Source organism: Melanotaenia boesemani, chromosome 5, assembly GCF_017639745.1.
Source record: "Melanotaenia boesemani isolate fMelBoe1 chromosome 5, fMelBoe1.pri, whole genome shotgun sequence".
In the NCBI taxonomy this organism is placed as follows: Eukaryota; Metazoa; Chordata; class Actinopteri; order Atheriniformes; family Melanotaeniidae; genus Melanotaenia; species Melanotaenia boesemani.
This window is the reverse complement of record NC_055686.1, coordinates 9931500-9954826: the sequence shown is the minus strand read 5'-3', so window position 1 is coordinate 9954826 and position 23327 is coordinate 9931500. Positions and strand designations below refer to the sequence as shown.

The 23327-nt window shown below is 38.0% G+C and overlaps 3 protein-coding genes and 1 long non-coding RNA gene across 6 annotated transcripts in view; 1 reads left to right on the top strand and 3 right to left on the bottom strand.

The window, feature by feature from the left end:
* The window catches only part of LOC121639776, a 565698-nt gene that overhangs the window by 510576 nt on the left and 31795 nt on the right, over positions 1-23327 (bottom strand). The gene's annotated exons all lie outside the window — the stretch shown is intronic.
* Positions 1-23327, bottom strand: part of LOC121639814 — an 882884-nt gene that overhangs the window by 848002 nt on the left and 11555 nt on the right. The gene's annotated exons all lie outside the window — the stretch shown is intronic.
* Positions 1855-21377, bottom strand: LOC121639719 (NLR family CARD domain-containing protein 3-like). Of its 2 annotated transcripts, none has more exons than XM_041985176.1 (10): positions 20350-21377; positions 17650-17723; positions 16201-16296; positions 16002-16097; positions 14449-14615; positions 4558-6340; positions 3769-3942; positions 3088-3261; positions 2955-3001; positions 1855-2860 (listed from the first exon to the last, which is right to left on the bottom strand). In XM_041985176.1, the coding sequence occupies exons 2-10, from the start codon at positions 17721-17723 to the stop codon at positions 2328-2330; spliced, it is 3144 nt and encodes a 1047-aa protein (XP_041841110.1). In that variant the 5' UTR covers positions 20350-21377; the 3' UTR covers positions 1855-2327. The 2 variants fall into 2 exon arrangements, with proteins under 2 accessions (XP_041841110.1, XP_041841111.1); XM_041985177.1 differs by having other exon boundaries at positions 2720-2860; positions 3131-3261.
* On the top strand, positions 11638-22872 carry LOC121639843. The gene is made up of 3 exons (XR_006010261.1): positions 11638-11716; positions 14671-14681; positions 22861-22872. It is a non-coding gene; the product is annotated as an uncharacterized LOC121639843 (long non-coding RNA).

Sequence of the window (23327 nt, the reverse complement as noted above, 5' to 3'; positions counted from 1 at the left end):
TTTTCTACTTCTAATTGTATTTTCAATACGTAAATCTATGAATATCAGTTGTGCACCATCGGCAGGTGACAACGAGGCACAAACGTGTCTAAAACTAGATTTATGGTTTTCTCCGAGCCCCTCCTTCAACCTTCTCAGGTGTTTTTTCCTCATCAGTGTAATCCATTTACAGCATCAAGTCGTAATATGTTCAACATGACATCATATGAAAAGCAAAATGTAGGAATTTTTACCTGTTTTTGTATAACTGCAACGTTTTGCATTGATAAGAAGATCATCATAACAGCTGCTCCAGTTTCTTTAAACCCAGTTTCAGAAAATTGTATGTAATTAATCTGGCAACCCTAAATGTTGCCATTTATAAATGTAAAAATGAACTCCAAATGTCCAATATCTAAAAAAAATAAAACACACACACACACACACAAATACCCCTTTCTTTTGGGGGAGGCTTGTAAAAAAAAAATTTCTTTGAATTCTTTTGAAACAGAAAAATGCAACAAGTTCTCAAAGTGGAGAAGTTGGAACAAATTTCTTTCATTTACAAAAGAAGATTAAGTTTCTGTGAATCAACCAGCTGACTTTTTATCTAGCATGTGCTTTTTTGAGACGTTGTCATTTGCACATCTACATCATGAGTTGCTTACCATGTAAGAGAAAGTATGGTGATCTTGCTTTACAAATACATCAACTATTCAGGCAGCAAAAGACACCCCAGAATCCTCCTGCTCTGGGGTGTGTAGAACTATAAAAGCAGGCATGAACATGAGGCTAAATTTGTCTCTAAGACACCCATTACAACCCTAATTCCAAAGAAGATGACATGCTGTGTAAAATGTAAATAAAATCAAAATATAGTGATTTGTAAATCTTAACCCATATTTTATTCCTAACAGAGCATGAACAACATAGGATGTTAAAACTGAGACTTTTTATCATTTCATGGAAAATATTACCTTATTTTGAATTTGATGGCAGCAACATATCTGTAAAAAGTAGGAACATGAGCAACAAAAAGCTTGAAAAGTAACCAGCACAAATCAAAAAGAAATGAAGAAACACTTGACAACTAATTAGGTTAACTGGCAACAGGTCAGTAACATGACTGGGTATAAATTGAGTATTGTAGAGAGGCAGAGTCTCTCAGAAGTAAAGATAGACAGAGATTCACCAATCTGAGACTAAATGTGACTTAAAAAATGTCAGAATTGCAAAGACTTTGAAGATCCCACCGCCTACAGTTTATAATATCTTCAGAAGATTAAACGAATCAGGAATCTCTATGTATATGGGACAAGATCAAAGGTCAAGAATAGATGCTGGTAATCTTTGGGCCCTCAAGCAGCATTGTATTAAAAACAGTCGATTCTCTTATGGAAATCTCTGCATGGGCTCAGGAAAACTTTTAGAATCACTGTCTGTAAACACTGAAATCCACAAATGCAAGTTAAAGCTCTATCATGCAAGGAGGAAGCCATGTGTGAACATGATCAAGAGAGAACCTGATTGCCATTTTTTGTGGTCCAAAGCTCATTTTAAATGGTCTGAAATTCTTTCTGGAAACCTTGGACAGCGTGTCCTGCAGACTAAAGAGTAGAGGGAGCATCCAGCTTGTTATCAGTGGACTGGTGAAAAGCTGCATCTCTGATGGTATGGAGGTTGCATTAGCGTCTATTGCGTGGGCAGCTTCAACATCTATGAAGCTACATCAATGCTGAAAAGTACATGGAGGTTTTACAGCAACATCTGCTCCCATCCAGACGTCTCTTTCAGGGAAGGCCTTGCAGATTTCAGCAAGACAATGCTGAACCGCATCCTGCATCCATCACAGCAGCATGGCTTCACAGGAGAAGAGTCCAGCTGCTGAACTGGTCTGCCTGCAGTCCAGACCTTTCACCAATACAAAACATCTGGAGCACCATGGAAGCAGAAATCCAGCAACCAAGGTCCAGGACTGTTGAGCAGCTGGAATCCTGTATCAGACCAGAATGATACAACATTCCTCTCCTAAAACTCCAGCAACTGGTCTCCTCACTTCCCAGATGTTTATAGACAGTTGTCAAAAGAAGAGGAGATGCTACATAATGCTAAACATCACCCTGAAACTACTTTTTCCAGATGTGTTTTTGCCATCAGATTCAAAATAAGCTCATATTTTCCATGAGATTATAAATGTCTATGTTGTTATTGTTCCACTGGCAATTGAATATGGGTTGATGACATTTACAATTCATTGAATTATTTTTTTGTTTACATTTTATCCATCCACACAATATTTGGAACTGGGTTGAGAATACTGGTGTTCATATAACGTTTGGACAGTCAAGTTAAATTAACTGACAGAATGACGCAGAGGACTTGGTATGAAGCTCAACAGCAGGGTAGAGGGGTTCATTAAAAACTGTTTTGTAACAATGGAGTGGGATCAGACTGTCGGAGGAAACTCTGTAGAAAGACAGAGTGCCAGCCGTCCAGTCTAGGTACACCCCAACCCGAGTGGTACGTAATCCAAGTGAAGACACATGTACTTTGATGTTGTTGTTCAAAACATAAAAACCATCGTCAGAAAAAACCAAACACCAAGACTTTTCATTGTGTCCCATCCTAAAATCACTAGTCTCCCCTTTCATGTTGGTTCCCCTGAACGTGGCCCCAATGCTTAATGATCCAAACACCTCAACCTCCCAGTAGTAGCGCCCAGTTAAGCCCTGCACACACAGCACCTGCTGGTGGTGATCACACCTGTTTATGGGATGTGGATGTGACGGACTATCCTCCACCCAGGTCACCTTTCTGTTTCCTTCAGAGATATGTAGGTTCTTTTGTGCTGCGTTGGGATCCAAAGTAAGCTCACAAGCATCTGAATGTGCAAATATAAAATACAATGCAATACTTTATTATCATAATTTCCTTGATTTGTACATGATAGCTAGCAAATATATGCAAACACTTACATTTCCTGAAACCAGGTTTCATCCTGTGACTTCCACCATGGTCAAGGCTGTAGAGAAAATACACAGGTTTTAGGTTTAAGATTGCACTCAAATCTCTTTTTACTTAAGCAGGGATGTCAATTTGTACAATTACTTGAGTTTGATCAGCTTGTATTGTGGATTATCTCTCAGCTCACAGAGTATCCTAATGCCAGAGTCTCCTGGATGGTTGTAGCTCAGGTCCAGTTCTACCAAATGGGAGGGATTGGACTGCAGAGTTGATGACAGATATGAACACCCTGCCTCTGTCACCTGGCAACCAGACAATCTGGGAAAAACAGTGTTTAAGTAAATGAGTGAAGGCAATAACATCCGGAAAAATAAGCCCTGTGGCTAGCATAAGTAGCATCAACTCAAGATACCAATAGAATGGGGTTGAACAACTAGAATCATATAAGTGAATGGTAAATGGTCTGTATTTATATAGCGCCTTTACCCAAAGTGCCTTATAATATACATCACATTCAGACACTGATGGCGGGAGCTGCTATGCAAGATGCTCACCACGACCCATCAGGAGCAATTACGGGTTCAGTGTCTTGCTCAGGGACACCTCGACATGAGCTCTTCAGGCAAGGATTGAACCAGCAACCCTCAGGCTACAAGACGATCACTCTACCAACTGAGCCATGCCGCCCTTCAGTGTACTGAAGCTGCAAGAAATTACAGAAGGCTTTTTACAATGACCACCTTTATTCGCACATAACGTTTCTATGCTAGCACAAATTAATTATTTACTAAACACCATAATCTAGCGCATCTGTTATATAAATACCTTAGTGTCTCCAGTTTGCAGAACTGTTTGGACAGCCCATCACAAAGCAGCTCCACTCCTGAATCTTTTATATCATTGTTGCTCAAGTCAAGATCTCTCAGAGCAGAATGGGAGAACTTCAGAGCAAAGGCCAGGTGCTCAACCCACTCTGCATCTACTTTGCAGTCGGCCAGTCTAGAAGTGGAGGATGATATATTATGACATGAAAACCATAGCTTTGGTTGATAGATAAAAGGAATATTGAATGCTGGAAAATGTTTTGTTCAGGTATTGCAAGTTCATGATCAGCACTTCCTGTTACCTCAGTATAACCTAGGATGTTCCCCAGGGATCAATCCTGGGACCACCCCGGTCATTTTATATATGGTTAATGAAATAGCTAATGTGCAATTTCCATTTACGTGCTAAAGATGCTCCTGATGCATTTCTCTGCATCTAAACTAAATCAAACCCTCTGCTTGTAATAAATTCTTTGATATTTGTGAAGGCATCTGTAAGATCCAAACAAAGATCTTGTTTGATGATAAAAGTGTATATCTACTTTGTTTCAGTAATTTGTTTCTTTTCATTGTGTGCCTTTTTTAACTTAGAGGAAATAGGCAAAGATAGCTTTTATTTACATTTTTAAATTGATCTAGACAAATCAATCCAGTACCTGCAGGTGAGAACCATTCTCTCTCTTTCACTACATAGACTTAATAGGATGACATTCCATGCTAACCCTTACCAAAACAGTTGTTGACACTGCTTAAGCAGATAACATTAAAAAACAAATAGAAAAAAGCTTACTTAGCTTTCCTGCTTCTCCTCACAGCTGGTATCAGCCTCCTCCTGCCTTCCTCTGATGTGTTGTAACTCTTCAAGTCCAGCTCATCTAGTTCATCCTTTGAGATCTGCAGCATGTAGGCCAGCGCAGAGCAATGAAGTGGGGTCAGCTCTGTTTCTGAACGATCTGATAGTTTGAGATATTCCTGAATCTCATCTTTGACTTTGTGGTCCCTCATCTCCACCATGGTCTGGAAAAGGTTAACGCAGCTGTCTGGGGACAAGGTCTTCCTCCGAATGGATCTGAGGTAAGTCAAGATTTCCTTGTCTACATCTTGGTTTGAGTCCAATGGAGTCAACAGACCCTTAAGGACTCTCTGGTTGGCATCAACCATAAGGCCAAGGAGGAATCGCAGGAAAAAGTCCAAGTGCCCATTCTTCTTATCCAACACCTTGTCAACTGTCATCTTAAGAAGATCAAGTAAAGCATGTTCTTCGTCCTTTAGATTGAGGAACCTGCTGAGACCTACATAGTTCTTGGTTGTGAAACATTCATAAACATAAAGAGCTGCAAAGAACTCCTGAACACTCAGATGCACAAAGAAGAAAACTCTTTTCTTGGAGAAAATGTCCTCATCCCTAAGAACGGTGTTGAAAAATCCAGAGTAGACCAATGCTTCTTCAATGTTAATACTATAGCCTTCCAGGTCTTCTTCACAGAAGATGAGATTATTTTCCTGAAGATGGACAAAAGCAAGCTTGCCAAGTTTCAGAAGAAATTCTCTGTGTGTCTCCAAGAGTTTCTCTTTCTTCTTCTCAATCTTCTTGTCATATTTTCTGCTTCTGCATTTAGTCTGAGCAAACAGGAAATGTGCCATCATCTCTGTCAGAGTTTGAGGAATCTCAGTTTCTTCTTCTCCAAAAACCTCCTGAAATAAGACGGCAGAAATCCAGCAGAAGATCGGGATCTGGCACATGATGTCAAGACTCTGTGAAGACTGAATATGTGACACAATTCTCTCAGAAAGATTCAAGTCACGACTAAATCTCTTTTTAAAATATTCCACTTTTTGTGGGTCACTGAACCCTCTTATCTCTGTTACCATGTGGACATACTCTGCAGGGATCTGATTGGCTGCTGCTGGACGAGAAGTTATCCAGAGAAAAGCATCAGGAAGAAGGTTACCCTGAATGAGGTTTACAAGGAGATTACCCACAGACGTTACGTCCTTGAGTGACGTTACTGCCTTAACGTTTTCAAAGTCTAGCTGAAGTCTGCTTTCATCCAGACCATCTAAGATCACTATAGTCTTGCTTTTCAATAAATCTTCTGACTCTTTCAGGTGGCGGAGAGCAGGGTGAAATTCTGTCAGGAGCTTATGCAGGCTTTTCTCAGTTGAAATCAAATTCAACTCTCGGAGAGCAAAGCAGAAAACAAAGTCAACATCCTGGTTTTCCTCGTCCTCAGCCCAGTCAAGAATGAACTTCTGTACACAGAATGATTTTCCAATGCCTGCAACTCCCTTCGTCAAGACCGTCCTGGGGGGTTTCTCTTGGTTGGGTAACAATTTAAAGATGTCAGTGAGGTTGACTGAGGTGTCAAACGATGACTGTTTTTCAAAGCTACTTTTAAGGTGTCTAAACACCTTAAAAGATAGTCCTTCTGTGTCACCAGTGATGGTGTAAAGAGTTGTATAAATGCTTTTAAGGGAACTTTGTTGGTCTCCATTACCTTCAGAGGTCAAAGTAAAGTTCTTCTGCATTGCTTCTTTTAAACTCTTCTTTGCTTTCAAAAGATGCGGGTCACCTGTAACAATCAAATACATAACTTCAAACTCAGGTTGTTATTGGAATATTTAGGCTAGATTCAAGGAAAAATGCAAAAATCACAACAAAAAATAAGGTAACTTCATTATGTACCTGGCACCACAACACTCAAGGTCGCAGTTTGATGATCAGCTTTGCAATTGTGTCATCAGACTGGAACAATTGGCTGAAGAGAGGTGCACAGCAGTAACTGATCACTACCTGGCAGTGAGTTGGCCTAAATGGTGGAGAAGGATAGACCTGACATGCCCAAACATGTCGTGAGGGTCTGCTGGGAACATCTTGGAGAGTACCTTGTCAGAAAGAGCTTCAATTCCCAAATCTGGCAGAGCCTTGACTTTATGAGGCAGGTGACATTGATTGCAAGTGGGTTGTGTTCCACGTAGCTATGTTCCACGCCTTCGTTGTTTTGGCAGCTGACCAGAGCTGTAGTCTTAACGTGGTTGGTGTCTGTCATGATGGTAATCACCAACACAATGGTTTGACACCAGCAGTCAAGGATGCCGTCAGGATAAAGGAGTCCAACCGGGCCTTTTTGGCTAATGGGACTCCAAAGGTAGCTGATATTGTAAGGCTAAGCGGAATGCAGCTTTGGTGGTTGCTGAGGCAAAAACTCGGGTGAGGGAAGAGTGTGATGAGGCCATGGAGAATGAATTCTAGTTGGCTTTGAGGAGATTCTGGTCTACTATCTGGTGACTCAGGAGGGAGAAGCAGTGCACCATTAACACTGTGTATAATGGGGATAGGGTGCTGCTGACCTTGACTGTGGACATTGTGGGTCACTGGAGGGAATACTTCGAAGACCTCCTCAATCTCAATGTTATGTCTTCCGATGAAAAAGCAGAGCCTGGAGACATATAGTGGGCTCTTCTATCTCCAGGTCTGAGATTGCTATGATGATTAAAAAGCTGCTTCGTGGCTGGCCCCCAAGGGTGGATAAGATCCACCCAGAGTTCCACAAGGCCCTGGATGTTGTGGGGTTGTCTTGGTTGGGGCGGCAGTGGCTCAGGCGGTAGAGCAGGTCGTCCAATGATGGGAAGGTCGGCGGTTCGATTCCCGCTCCCGCAGTCATCTGTCGTTGTGTCCTTGGGCAAGACACTTAACCCTCCTTGCCTCCAGTGTTGGCATCGCTGGTGTATGAATGTGTGGATGAATGTGTGGATGAATGTTCGGTGATGGTCGGAGAGGCCGTAGGCGCAGACTGGCAGCCACGTTTCCGTCAGCTTGCCCCAGGGCAGCTGTGGCTACGCACGTAGCTTACCATCACCAGGTATGAGTGAGGAGTGGATGAATAATGGATTCACAATGTAAAGCGCTTTGGGTGCCTTGAAAAGCGCTATATAAATCTAATCCATTATTATTATTATTATTAACACGTCTCAACAAGACTGGATGGACATCAAGGCCAGTGCCTGGCAGACTGAGCTGGGGCTCCCTCTATTTAAGAAAGGGTACTGGAGGGTGTGCTCCAACTAAAGGGTGACCAGACTTCTCAGTCTACCTGGCAGTGTTGTTTCTGCTTATTAGTTTTAGTCACATTTTAGTCATTTCTAAGTTGGATAGTTTTAGTCTAATTTTAGTCGACCAAAAATCAAAAAGGTTTTAGTCTAGTTTTAGTCAGTAAAAAAAGTATTAGGTCAATTAATTTTGGTCAATAATATGTATTAAAAAGTGAAATCAAGGTTACCAAATTATAACAACTATTGCAATTCATAAAACAAGTTAACCTTCATGCTTTTGCATAATAACCAGATCCTTTACCAGAGTGATAGCTTTAGCCTAGACTTTCGTGTAAATAGGGATGCAATGCTGCCGCAACTGCTGTTGGGCAAAACCCTTTTATTTCTGTATTTCAACTTTTTTCATGAATTGATGCCTTACTTTATCATACATAAATGTTCCACAAGCAAATAGTAGATCTATTAGTTCAACACAGACCAACCCATTGTGAGCTTGTTCTTTCATTATTCTAATCAATAATTACGAAATAAAAGGAATGGTTTTAGAAGGTTTTCAACCAACAGCAAATACGTTCTGATCTACTTAGGGTTATGCATTGCACAAATAAAGTGCTAACTGTGGAATCAATTACTTCAAAACAGCAAGGAGCAACAATATTCTTACTTTGGTAATTGTGGCTTTTTTTTCTGAGAATTTCCTGAACATACACATGCCCAAAATATGAGCAATGGATGAGGAACACATGCTCAACTTGACCTAGTCTGGCAGTGAAATTATGATGGATTATAGTTAAAATATGTCCATATATCGTTTTGTCGCTTCCAACCACCAAACCCCTTCGTCAACGCTGCCACCATGATTAATCTGTTAATGAATAAACTGCTTGTCTGTGTTCACGCTGCACGTCAGGTGGTGGGCATATCCAAGGTGCAGCAGCATTGCTGACTGACAGACTGCGCTTACAATAGGCAGAAATGCCGTGCATTTTTAATGTTGGACAATCAGCCCTTGAACATTTTCATCTCGTCTTGTCAACGAAATCTTACAAACGTCTCGTCGTGTTTTCGTCATCAGAGAGCCATTTTTAGCTCATCACTGTCCCGTTATCGTCGTGAAAAAAAGGTTCATCAACGAAATAAATTCATCATTGTCACTGATGACGAAAAACAACACTGGTCTCTGGTAAGGTCTATTCAGGGATTCTGAAGGGGAAGGTTCATCAGATACTTGAACTTTGCATTGAGGAGGAGCGGTGTAGTTTTCATCCTGGTTGTGTAACAGTGCACCAACTCTACATTGTGAGAAGGGCTCTGAAGGAAGCATGGGAGTTTGCACAACCAGTCTACATGTGCTTTGTGCACTTCGAGAAGATATTTGATCATGTCTCTTGGTAAATTTTGTGGGGGTGGTTCAGGAGTATGAATTATACTTCCTGCTTTGCTGCTGTACAGAGGCTTCCTTTGCTCTCCCTTCTACTGCATTCTTCCACTTTTTTCTTTGATTTGTATATATAATATTCTTTTTGTATATAACGATTCTACTGTAAATTATGTTCAGTGGATGTGTGGAAAGAGCACCAAAGTCCTCTGCTTTCCTAAAGATATGATCAGTGACACACAGGAGAGAATTCTGAAAGCTGTGGCTGATTACCCAGATGTGAGAACCATCGTTCTACATACAGGGTCAAATAATGTGTCCAAGCAACAATCTGAGGTTCTGAAGCAGGACTTCACTAATCTTTAACCCTTGATATGTTCTTAAGGTGATAGTAGGCTGACTTTGTAATTCCCTTAATGTGTTTCTCAAAGTTATGGTCTGAGTTCATCAATAAACCCAGATTTCTGGTCTGGTTGGTGGTTTTTAGTTGTATGGACTGAAGCTCTGTGGTGATACTTAATCGTTATTCTTTCACTCCAAAAACCATCACCTCAGTTTTGTTTTTATTTAACTGGAGAAAGTTCGGACACATCCAGTCATTAATCTCTTCAATGCATTTACCAAGAGCCACTATAGGGCCTCGATCTCCTGGTGACATTGTAATATATATCTGTGTGTCATCAGCGTAGCTATGGTAACTAGTTTTATTGTTCTTTATTACCTGTGCCAGTGGGAGCATGTAGATGTTAAACAGAAGATGGCCCAGGATGGAACCTTGGGGAACTCCAGATGTAATTCTTGTCTGCTCAGGTGTAAAATTACCTATTGCCTATTGACACGAGGTACTTCCTATTCTCTAAATAAGACTTAAACCAGAGAAGTGCAGTGCCAGAGAGGCCCATCCAGTTCTCCACTCGACTGTATCAAATGCAACACTGAGGTCCAGTAAGACTAAGACTGACATTTTTCCATCGTCTGTATTCAAACATAAGTCATTAATGACTTTGGTCAGAGCAGTCTCAGTGCTGTGGTGCTGTCTAAAACCTGACTGCAAGACATCATAGCAGTTGTTTTGTGTTAAAAAAAAAAAAAAGCAAAAAAGTCATTTAATTGATGAAAGACGACCTTTTCAATGATCTTACTTAGAAACGGAAGCCATTTTTAGCTCATCACTGTCCCGTTATCATCATGAAAAAAAGGTTCATCAACGAAATAAATTCATCATTGTCACTGATGACGAAAAACAACACTGGTCTCTGGTAAGGTCTATTCAGGGATTCTGAAGGGGAAGACTCATCAGATACTTGATACTTACTTACTTACTTACTTACTTGATACTTTACAGATACTTAAAAAGTCATTTAATTGATGAAAGACGACCTTTTCAATGATCTTACTTAGAAACGGATGATTTGAGATTGGTTTGTAGTTGCTCATTTGTGTCTTGTCTAGATTGTCTAGATCAGCAAAGGTTTGATTACAGCCGTTTTAGAAGATAAGTTAATAATCTGTAACAGATCTGGCTCCAGTTTTTTGAGACCTTTTTGAAAAGGCCTGTGGGCAGGATATCCAAGCAGCAAGAGGAGGAGTTCAACTCACATGATATCGCCTAGATCTTTGCTGCTAATGGGATTAAACTGTGTCATGGTGTTTAAACTAGTTTTCAATGGACACAGTATATTTCCTGAACCTGTTGCTGCTGATGAACCAACTGTTTGTCTAATATTCTGGATTTTTCTGTGAAGAATTTGGTGAACTCTTTGCAGGCCTTGGCGGAACAAAGTTCAGGTGCTATTGACAGAGGAGGGTTTGTTAATCTGTCGACAATAGCAAATAAAAACCGAGCATTATGATAGTTTTTGCTAAAAATGTCAGCGAAATCAATGAAATAATCAAAAGAAGTGAAATTTCCAAAAGATAACTGCTTACATTGAAATGACTCATTAAATAAAACTGCTACTCCTCCTCCTCTCCTGTTCAGTCTGACCTCACTGATAAAACTAAATTTGGGAGGGGTTGACTCTATAAGAACAACTGCTCTGTTATCTTGGTTTAAACAAGTTTCTGTTAAAAACATAAAATCAAGGTTGTGTTTAGTGATAACATTCTTAATTAAAAATGTTTTGCTTGCTGATGACCTAACATTTAATGAAGCTAACTTGATGGGTTTGGAATTGTTTACCCTACCTTTGGGGGCACGCTGTGGCTCACAGGTTATGTTAACACTACTCGGAAACCTTTTAAAAAGCAGCTCTGTGTTCTGACCAAGCTACTTTTCTCCTTACCTTACCTTACCTGGTTGTTGATTGGGCGAAGTGTCACTGTCCTGGGTTTTGGTTCTGTTTAGGGGATTGGGGGCAAATAAAGATCCATCCTCTTGTCTCCACTTTTTGAGGCAGAGTAGAGTGCAGCTCCTCCTCTGGGTTTTGTTTGGTCTGTCTTATGAGATAACTCCACTTGTATCTCAGTCTTTGCATCAAATACAGAGGGATGGCGCAGGAAGTAGAAAAGGTTGGAGGTAAAAAGTTTCACCCGTGACTTGTTAAAATTTAATCCATTTGCCTTAAAAAGATGTCTGCATTCCCAAAAAATGTAAAAATTATTAATAAAATGCAGTTTGTTGTAATCACGCCGAAATAAGTCAGTTATTTAGTGCCAGTAATCTACTGAATCTTTCCTCTCTTCTTCTGATGGGGGGCACAGGTCCAGTGATGAAAACAGCTGCTTTCAGAGAGCTCACTGCAGTTTTTATTTAGAGTCCAGATCTGCATCTGGTTCTTTTAAGCTGGAATCTTAACTTTATTTCTTTATCTGAGCTTTTTTTTTTTCCTTTCTGTTTATATTTAATCAATTTTATCTTTTTTTTCTGCACCTTGCTGTAAAGTTTTTATGTTTTGTGTAAAGCACTTTGAATTGTCTTGTATATGAAATGTGCTATACAAATAAATTTGCCCTCCCTTGCCTTATGGACCCCGTTGTATGAGTTATTTAGTCCCTGCGCAACCAGTGCCTGAGCTCGGTCTATGTTGCAGGCAGTAAGTTAGTTGTTGGTCAGGGTTGGACTCCACTTAGGCTACCCTTTGTCTGTTCATAGCTTTATGAACAGAATATCTAGGTACAGTATGGGGTCTCTGCTTTTTGTGGATGATGTTGTTCTGTTGGCCTCATCACGCCATGACCACCAACCCTCACTGGACACAATCGCAGCTGAGTGTGAAGCAACTGGTATGAGAATCAGCGCACCTCAGCCTGAGTGTCTTTTCTGGGTCAGACATGAGATCTTCACCCAACTGAAGTAGTTCAAGTATCTTTGGGTCTTTATCACAACTGAAAGAAGAATGAGCGGGAGACCGACAGGCAGATAGGTGCAGCGTGTCCAGTGACTATGTATCGTTCAGTTGTGGTGAAGAAGTTTAGCCAAAAAGACAAAGCTCTTCATTAACCAGTCAATCTGTGTTCCTACCTTTATCTGTAGGCAGTCTGACCAGAAAAATAAAACAGATTGTGAATAAGCGCGGCTGAAATACGTTTCCTCCGCTGGGTGGCAGGGCTCTCTCTTAGAGATAGGGTGTGGCTGATCTAAACCATATATCAGATATAAATAGCAATAAATAATTATGTTGCATTAATAAGTTATTATTTGTTTTAATGCTCATTTAATTATTCCAAGGCTTATAAAATATTTTTTAAACAGATTAAAAATGTGCCTTTAGAAAGTCATATCACTATCCTGTTAAGAGACTAGTAGCAGCACCTGAGTGATGCTGCAGAGGCAGAGACGTGAAGGAGAGCAGAGGAGAAGGCAGGAACAACAAGTGGTGATAAACAGTGTATAAATAACTTGATTTAAAACCTGTAAAACAGTACTTACCTGATCGAGACAAGAAGAGGAGCAGATAAAAACTAAGCAACACCAGTTTTGGTGAGTTTCATGTTTATTTTATTGTATTTTCACCGTGTCATTCTGTTTAAATGCTAGCGGAGAGCTGACGCTAATAACATAGCTGTGTAAAAAATTCTTCATTGTAAACTGGTTTCCAGTTAATATTTTTGGTTTATCAAGTAGTAACCACGTTTAATGTGAGTGAACATACATTGTGTAAATGAGAGATGTGTTCAGTATTTGTGTGGAAGACGGAGCCATGAGTTCAGAGGCTGCTCCAGCACCTTTTAGGTTCACAGAGCACCAGTGATGCTAAGAGCTGGAAGACTGTAAAACTTTGTTAGTGTTGTTTGAGTAGTTAGAAATAATAATTTATTTTGTTTATAACCTGCTGTACAGGTCAAGTATCTTTGTTTGCTCAATTAAAAACTTGGTCAGAGCATGCAGGTGGCACGCGGACATGATTCAAGATGGTGAACCAGATCCAGTGACTTTGGTTTCATCTTCTTCATAATCACGAAAGTGAGGTAATCTTTCGCGAAAAATTTGGATGGTGACTCTCTGCCAAAGCAATAAAAGTGAAAGGATTTGATTTGAACTGAACTAGGAAATGAACTGTCGGTTTTATTTTTTATTTAAACTGAATCAAACTAAAATTCTTCCTGGAACTGAACTTTTTGACTGCAGCAGGACTCAAGCCTGAATTGACTGTCTTGCTGACAATAACTGATATAGTCAACCCAGGAAAATAAATAGGAGATCCAAAATAAGTGCAACCTATTAACATAAATAACAATAACTGAAACAAAACAGTCTAATTAAATCTAAATTAGCCTGATTAAAATGATTCCTAACCTAAAAAAAAAAAAAAAAAAGGTGAATCATACTCACCTGTAACCATACTTACCTTTCCATCAGAACCTGTAGGATTATACATTTTTTGTTTGTTTTTATGTGCACTGTTTATTATGTTTATTGCATACATTATATTTGCATTTAAAGTCATGGTCTCTGGTCTACTTGTTTTGCTTCCCACTCCCCACTGAACCTAGCACTGGTCCAGTGGCACAGCTAGTGGTGTTAGCTGACGCCTCTCCACATCAAGAGGGTCCACATAAGGTGATTCTGGCATCTGGTTAGGATGCCTCCTGGATGACTCCCTGGTGGGGTGTTCCAGGCATTTACCACTGGGATAAGAAGTGGTCTTCTCGGGATCCCCCTGGACGAGCTTGACAAAGTGGCATAGGAAAGGGAAGTCTAGGCTTCCCTGCTTAGGCTGCTGGTGACTCAACCCGGTACAAGTGGAAAAAAATGGATGGATGGGTGGATGAATCTAGATCTTTTTAAAAAGTCTTTTAAAAACTTACCAGATTTTATTTTGGATTTCTCTCCACACTCTGGACAGGAATAGTCCGGTGATGAATCAGACTTGTACTGGTCTGACTTTACACACTTTTTGCATATCCAGTGTTCACAGAGGAGCTGGACTGGATCTCTCAAATCTCCTTTACACACAGAACAGCTCGCCGGTCGGCTGAGGAATGAACAAACATCACACGTGTCTTATTTTAGTGTGCGCCAGTTATGAGGTATGTAAATTGTAATGTAATGTAAATTTGTCTGTTTGAGGTTGGATCATATTAACACTACATAATTTTCCAATCTTAGAACTCTGCATTCCTGACTGGTTTGATGGTACAGTTACATCTATTACATGCATTTCCAGAATCACTGCTGCCCAGCAGCGTCCTGAGGCTGAGAAACCTCACTTCACAAGTTTTCTTCCAGAATGCTGCACAAAGCTACAACTATGTTTTGCTTCACACACTGCATCAAACACTAGCAAGCAGATATCAACACACCGGTCCTTTTAAACGCACAGTGGCTGATTCAACAAAGAAGACAATATCAGAGGTAAAGAGGAAAAGAAAGCAGGTGGCTTTGATCGCCTATTTAAACATGAACTGAGCCATGACGAAGGCCTTTTAGGCTGAAACACATCGGCATAGACAGGTTTGTATTATGTTAGCCATGATATAATAAAGGCTTTTTATTCATCATCTCACTGAGTGCCTCAGCAATCTTCTTATGTGGTAATAATTGTATTTTAATATGTGATCAGGTCTCCTTTGGAGTACATATGTAGAGATCTAAGACTAGAACATCCTGTTTTTTTTTTTCTTTTCTTTCCAAACATGGATTAAATAGTTTCTAAATAGTTTTATTGAACATGCCTATGTCTACGGTCTTAACGTTAGCTGTCCTAACATGGGCGTTAATAGGCCTCCAAGACCTTTGGTCTTGGGATGATAGACTTTTCCACACTCATCACTTCAGTCTCAGATAATTAGTTTGTTTTGGGTTTTTTCTTTATTTTTTTTTATACATATGAACATTTGAGCTGGTTTAAAGAGCTACTTAAACCAGATATATAAGTATGTATGCATGTGGAAAGACATCATAGTACCATGGAGAAATCTGTTTTAATTTGACTTCCTGTAATCAAATAACTGCCATTATCTGATTTAGCATATCAGATTATTCTGTTTGCATGAATAATCTGATAACTCCAGAAATCAGATAATGATCTGACTTTTGGTCTGCTTGTACATAGGCTTACTGATGTAAAACGCTTCTGTCAGGCGCAAACCTATCTCCAAAACTCATTTTACCCGACAGCAACGATTCTGCATAAATTTCTAATTTTTAAGTGTCCAAGTCAAACTCTGGTTTTAAACCCTACAGATGATTTGTAAAGACACCTTAATAGCAGACATGCTCCTTTTTTAATCTAGAAGAGCATGACAAGATCTCACAAGTTCAGAGTACAGACTGATGAGGTTTTTGGAAGATGTCGGGCTGAATCCCCACAGAAATAAATAATGAACTGAAGTCACACTTTATAAAACATTATATTTACCTTTGGGTCTTTTCAATGTTCAAGTTAACAGACTGATGCTCACTTATCAAAGACTCAGTGGTGGAAGCTCCAGGTTCAGTTCCTTTAAACTGTGAACTACAAACAAAGATCTTTCACACGTCTTTGCATATATTTATCTACAGATTTAATTAGTTATAGGAAGATATTTTGATTTAAAGTGAACAAAATGTAGAAATACCTTTGTGACTTGAAACTGAGTGGGTGATACATGGAATTATCACTCTTTAATGATTCACATGTCGGACTTTCAGACTCAGATTTACTTGTCTGTAAACTGTAGAGAGAAAACAGTAGCCGCGTTTTCATTACAGTTTTTCACAAAATAAAAGCAATATTTCTAAAATGTTGAAAATGTACAATTGCAATTTGCAGATGATCCCACTGAATGGTTTTTAGGGTATCAGCTGCAATTCTAATAAAATCTTGTCCCGCGAGACTCTACTTTGAGGAGGAAGGAGATTTCTAATTCCCTCTCAAACTCTGCATTTAGTTGTTTGCTTTCAGTGATGGCGGTTATATTTATCTCTTTATTTATTTGTAAAAAGATTTCTGTGTCCTCCTTTCGTACATATACCGCGCCATCTTTACTTAAACTGGTCGCATGACCCCCCAATGTCACATCCGGTGATGTGTAAATGGGAAAAAAGTACATTTTGCGATGTACCTCTAAATTGACACGTCTAAAAACAAATTTGTTTTAGTGATATTTGAGAGGTTTTTCTCATTTTTTGTGTTTCCATTACCAGTTTTATTGCAATATTTAGGTTTGGGGCAATTCTAGGGCTACTGGAAACACAACTAGTGAAACATGGAAGTTGTGAAAACGAAAGTATATCTCCAAAATTTTACATTTCAAGACGATAACAAAAAAAACAAAAAAAACAAACTCAGCTTCTTAAAAGGTTTTTATCTCTAATTTCACATTTCCTCCAAAACAAAACCAGATAAACAAACAAATCCTTTTAATCCAGAAATAATTTTAATTTGAATAAAACTAACCATCGACTGTCAAAACGTGTGTGTCCGAAGTCGTGGCCAACGGCCAATCCAAATGTGTTCATTGAACTCGTTCATTTTTCTATCAACATTGAACTGAACGAAATATATTTGCAAATGAAGAACTTGAACTCGTTCATATTATGTGAGCTCCCACAACAGTCACTGCCTACACTTTACCCACAATGCACGAACCAGCAACGCTCCGTGGTAATATCAGTCTGCTTATGATTATTTACAGGAATATTACGAACTGTCTGAAAATTAAATCTAACATTCATCATAACTCATAACATCATTCATCATAATATAATTATTACAGGGAAATAATTAAAACCTATGCGGGGAAGCATCCTCCTGTAAACAAGAGGATTTAGTGGAATCCTTTTCTGATTGGTTGAGTTAATCTCTCACATCGTCTGCACAGTCTTTCAGTCTTGTGACCTTTTATAAACATTTTCAGGCATTTAGCTGCAAGTAAAACACATTCAGTTTATTAATATATTAGCATTCATCAATCAAAGAGGAAACATACAAACAACTTTGTGGTCGACAAACTCATTTGTGAATATGAAGTTAAGTTTTCTTAAGAAACTTCACAAGGACAATTTACAAATTATTCTGATATTACCTGACAGGTAGCTCCGAGGCCTCCAAGGATGAATCAGATGTCATAGATTTCTTTCTTTTCTTCTTGTCAGACATCTGCAGAGGAACAAGACAAACAGGTGGTTGTGTTTTAGTAATTAGTCTCCAATGTATTGACAAAGTTTGATAAATTCATAGTTAACAACACTACAGTAGCTGTATGACTGCATTTCAACTCGTATAATTTTCACTTACAGTGAAAGAGATTTAGCTCTGAATGTTCTTAACAACACTAAGCTGCAGCCGAAAAGGAAGGTTGTGGACGCTTTTAATAGATGACAACATAAACTGTCATTTTCAACATCTGTTTCCTCTGTAAAAATAAAAAAATTTTAAATGAAGAAACAGTTTCCTTATTTAATCCCTGAAAACTGTTAAACCAGCAAAAATGCTTTGACTCAGTTAATGTTTTTCTCTTCAACATTGTGACTCTTGGCTGACGACAGCTGGGAAAAACTCCGGCTTTCCACAGTCCTAACCAGGATAAACTAGAGAATGAATGGAGGGACATATATACTAATAAGTAAACTGATATTTAAATAATAGCTGCCAGTGGTGCTTTTAAGAGGATTATATGAATATAGAAATATATGAGTTTCCACCAAAAATGTATTTCAATTCAACACTTTATTTATCCCCAAGGGGTAATTTAAAAGGCCTGAGGAGCAGCATGATTAGAAGAACAGACAGAACATCAGACATAAGGACAGACGCATAAGTTCATACAAAAGGGCTAAAATCAGAAAACAACCATTCCAGCAGATCTTAATGTCAGAGACATCTGAGCTGAAGATGAAGCACTTTGTGCAGTCAGGTGCAGGACTATGATGAACATATTGTTGCTGTACACAGCCAGAAATAAAACTCTGATACTATTTTATTTATTCATTCATTCGTCAGTTTCATATAAAAACAATGAATTTTGATTCTAAAGACAGAATAAAAAAGACAAGAAACATTTAAGTTCATTGCTCAAGGTCACTTTAACGTTTAACCTCTAAACTCTGTGTCCTCATTGGACAGAGAGGTGAAGCCCATGTGACAACATCGACCAATCAACAACAGCCGCTGGTTTCTATAGAAAAAAGCTTTTCACCCTGAATTTGGTTTTGTTCTTTTTTTATTATTATTTTAAAAGAAGAAATAAATATTTTGTTACTTTTAATTATATAGTTTTTTTTTTGTTGTTGTTTGTTCCAAGAGTAGTCCCTGTGAGAAAAGTACAAAAAAAAAAAAAAAATCCTCATGAAGATGGCAGTCTGTGATGGAAACAAACTGGGAACAGCCACGTTCATGAGCGGTCTAGCAAAAAACAAAAACATACATATACTGTAAATAAATGCTAACAGAATACAGAAAACATTGGAAATGTTAATGATAAGGGAAGAATCTGGCAGATGATCAAAAAATGGACGTTTTTCTAACTGAACGTGTCTAAAGACAAAAACAGGAAGTTAACACAGCAAGTAGAGAACAATACCAGTTCACATAAACTTCTCTCCAAAATTATTATAATCAGTTACATCGTCTGACCATAAACTCATCACCTGGTACAGAGACGTGACATGAGCTTACCATGAAATATACTGTAATCTTCCTTCTGTTTGGTTTGTTTGTTTTTATATGGATCACTAATAGGGGTTCAAAGCCTACCTGGAAATGTTTGTAGGTAGACACAGTGTACCTCCTATAAAAGGTCTGATCATTTTGTCACATTTTATCATTGTTTTTTCATATATTTACATTTTTATAAAAGCTTAAATACTCATTTTGAAAAGTCACGATTTTCTTTTCTTTTTTGTCTTCAAAAACCTCATAATCCATTTATTAAAAAAAATCTTTACCTTTTTTAAAAATGCTGGTGGGACAAAGAAAATGTCATAAATGTTTAGGGGGGAAAAAACAATCCAATTTGGTGTTTTAATACTAATTTTGTAACACATTTAACACATTTAATCCGCCTCTTATTTCAGCTCTGAAATAGCATTAAGTGAAACTAATCTCTCTCTCTCTTTTATATATAAAAGAGAGATTAGTTTTACTTAATGTGATTTTTCACCCCAAACAAGCCAGCATCCTTATTTTATGTGATAAAAGAAAAAGAAATAAAGTTTCGAAAAAAAGATGAAAAAGACATGTAGTCAGAGAGTAAACTACAGATAAATAGGGTCACATTTTCACATATTACCATCTAAGTTCATCACTTATATTACATTCATAATGTGGTATATTATTATTATTATCATCATCATTACTATAATTATTATTAGGTATAATGTAACACCCGGAAAGCCGTGTTCCTCCTAACTCAACAAAGAAACGACCATGTGTTGCAGACAAAAGAAGCTGATCTACCTGCTCTTTGTGTAATCCTGTAATATCAGGTCATGTTAAATAATAACTGAAGCTAAATTTAAGGTGCACATTTTATGCCAACAATATAATTATGTTCTGTCATGGCTCCTGGTAATTCACTTGTGTATGTTTAGTAACTGAAAGAAATAAACTAATAAAGCTTTGAGACAAAAGGATGATGAAAGCAGTATAACGGTTTTAAATAACATGATCGAAACAAGAAATTGTGATTAATGAATGAATGAATGAATGAATGAATGTACAGAATAAATTTACGACAGTTTATAAAAAGATATTAGTTTATTTATGTTTACAACAAATAACTTATTGTTCTTGAAAAGGGTTCCTCCTGTCGGTCTTCTCTCTTGGTGGCGTCTTAAATTGTTGTTGCTGTTTTATTTATTTATTTATTTACTTTATTTCTTAAGTTAGTAATTCCATTGCTTTAGTCTCCGTTCGTGGTGTGAAACGTACACGTTGCCTTAAGCACGTGGCACTGGCACCGTTTCCTCCTCCTCTCTCTTCTTGGTTCGTCTCATGTCAAGAGAATTTGATCCAACCAAAGAATCCATGGGAGTATTTTATGGGTGTGTCAGACCTACATTACCGACCTACCTTAATAAACTGGAGTTTGTTTTTATACAAAACATCTAGTATGTTTATCTACTTTTAAAAAAAATCTATGACAGTTTGAGGATATTTGTCTCGTTTTTCCAACAACTTTAACAGCGAAGTTTCTATCGTCCTGTTAAATCAGTAGGTTTTTCTTCCTCTGCTTTTCGACCCGACACCGAATTTCGCGTTTTTGTTCATGCATAAAACTTCCTGCTTTTGCAGCACGTTCAGTTGTGTTAATCCTGGTTCCTTCTTCCTCCTGGTCCTGGTCTCGAGTCCTGGCTCCATGACAGCTGCATTAACTGTTCAAACGACCATGCAGTTTATGTGCTATGAAGGTAAAAATGTGCCAACATGTACAAACTTGTAGGTTTGAGTGAAAACTTGTAGAATACAATGTGAGAACGAGCGCAAATGTATGTCAAAATGTCCTGCTGTAAATAAAACTTTGACTCACGTGAACTGAATTTAAAATTACAGAAAAACACAGCCCATGTAAGACAGTGTAGAAAAAAATGTGTAATTCTAAGTCCAATTTTCACCTGCAGAAGATTTTAACACTTCGGTAAAGTTAGAAAGATATTCACAGATTCGGCTTTCATGAGTTAATAACTCATCAACGGAACATTTTTCTACAAAACCGACACAACACCGCAATCACAGTAACGTAGACTGCAAGCTACAACCGTATTTTCATCTAAACGAGCTGGGAGACTTGCATGAACGCTTTGCAGAGCCTGGTGCAGACTGGGCAGGGACCGTCTGCAAATTCTAACACCGAAAAAATATGAAAGGAAAATATTCAATAACTACAATATGACATGTTGTAGTGCTACCAAACTCACAGTACAGATAATCTATCTCATATTGATCATATTAAGCGCTTACATTGATTAAATTAAATTAAATTAAATTAAATTAAATAAATAAATGTATTTTGGGTTTTGTTTTGTTTTTTTCACTTCAGAAATCTGGTCAGAAATTTCATTAGCCCTATTTGTTAAAGATGATCAAAAGTTTCTGAAAATTTTCTGAAACTTCTGACTACATTTCCGAAGCGTAATCTGTATTTTGGCTTGAAATGCCTTTACTCTTCATTATTCTGACCAGGGCTGCTTTTCCACCACAAGTCTTTCCTAACAATACTCTTTTTTTTTCTTTTTTTTTTTTTACTTTTTTTTACTTTTTTTACTCTACCCATTGTCTTAAAAGCTTGTAACCTAAAGGGAAAGGAAAATGCTAATCTGAAACCTAACATAAAGATGATTTTTCTAAGGTTATAAAGGATTTAAACTACAGTATTAAAATATTCTCAAAATTTAACTAAATAAAAGTGAGATAAAAAGAAAGAAAAAGAAAAAAAAGGTGTTGATGTCCTGAGTTGATGATCCCTGCCATGGAAAACATTTGATTGAAGTTTAAGTTTGATACCTTTGCAATACAAAATGCTTCAAAGACAACACTAACCGTAAACAAAATGGATGCTTTTAACTAACTGTTGTAAAATATGTGTGTAATATGGCCTCAAACTGAATGCAGCCAAACTCTTTGTGACATGCTTCAAGTTTTATATTAGTCCAAACCCAGAGTCATTAGTTGCAACGCAGCCTTCCAAACAGTGTTGGAATTGATCATAACTTGTGCAGTGTCTAGGCAAACAGGATGTGGAAGCAGGTGGAAGATGTGGGATGGTCTACCTGTACCACCTCCACTTGCATGTCCTAAATGTATCTCCCAGCCAACCTAGAATTTTACCAATTCCTTCTGTTTCTGTCACTGACAGAGAATATATGTTAATACAGAATTATGACTGAGACTAAATTTTCAATATCTAGATTATTAGTAAAGGTTTTCCATCCACATTTAATTATTGTGAATTATTGAGGTTTATTGGAAGCCTTGCAGGCAGGTTTTAAAGTAATTTAAACAGTTTGAGGTAAATATTCTTACAATTACTTACATAAATAATACTCTGGATATAAAAATACTGTTCACCCTCAAAGCACATATTCTGGAAAGTACAAACAATATACTTGTCTCCACAAATTGGCGTAGGTAGCCAGCAACTAAGGATTTGACAGCAACTGAGCTTCCAGCCTCGTTTTTTCTTCAGGCCAGATTATGTTTTGTTGGACAAACTTCATGAAAAAAAATGTTGACACATGACTAGGTTCATTTAGTCTATTTCAGTCGTAGTTGTAAGAATTATTTTGATCAGACAGAGAGTTTTTTAAGGATTTGTAATTTTACATTGACATGTTTCATCTGAAACTTGTCTTCTTCAGAAAAATTATAAAGCTACTATAAAAAAAAATATGTCGTTCTTACAAATGTTACAAATAAAAACGTACAGAACTCTGGAAATATGAGTAAAATCAAACATGATTAATGTTTTTTCTATTACAAGCAATGCTAGCAGCTCTAAGAACAAAGGCTTTAACTCTGGATGGTCCACATAAACCTCAACTATTATGCTGCTAACATCTACTCAAACATCTGCCATCCTAACATCCAGTGTATTTGATAAAAAGAAATAGAGACAGGAATTTGTATATTTATTTAAACTGTAAACACATGTACCTATGACCTTATAATAAAAGCTGCTGAGTGCTGGTATTCTGCTGTGATCTGGACTAGTGGTGTTCACCAGGGTGGATCAGGATTCAGGTGTGTGGATTTGGGCCACACTGG

Coding starts and splice junctions, on each gene's coding strand:
- LOC121639719 (XM_041985176.1), bottom strand. CDS start 17,723: ATGTCTGACAAGAAGAAAAGAAAGAAATCTATGACATCTGATTCATCC. Junction 16,098..16,200: donor CTCAGTTTCAAGTCACAAAG/GTATTTCTACAT, acceptor CTTTGTTTGTAG/TTCACAGTTTAAAGGAACTG. Junction 14,616..16,001: donor AACATTGAAAAGACCCAAAG/GTAAATATAATG, acceptor TTCATTCCTCAG/CCGACCGGCGAGCTGTTCTG.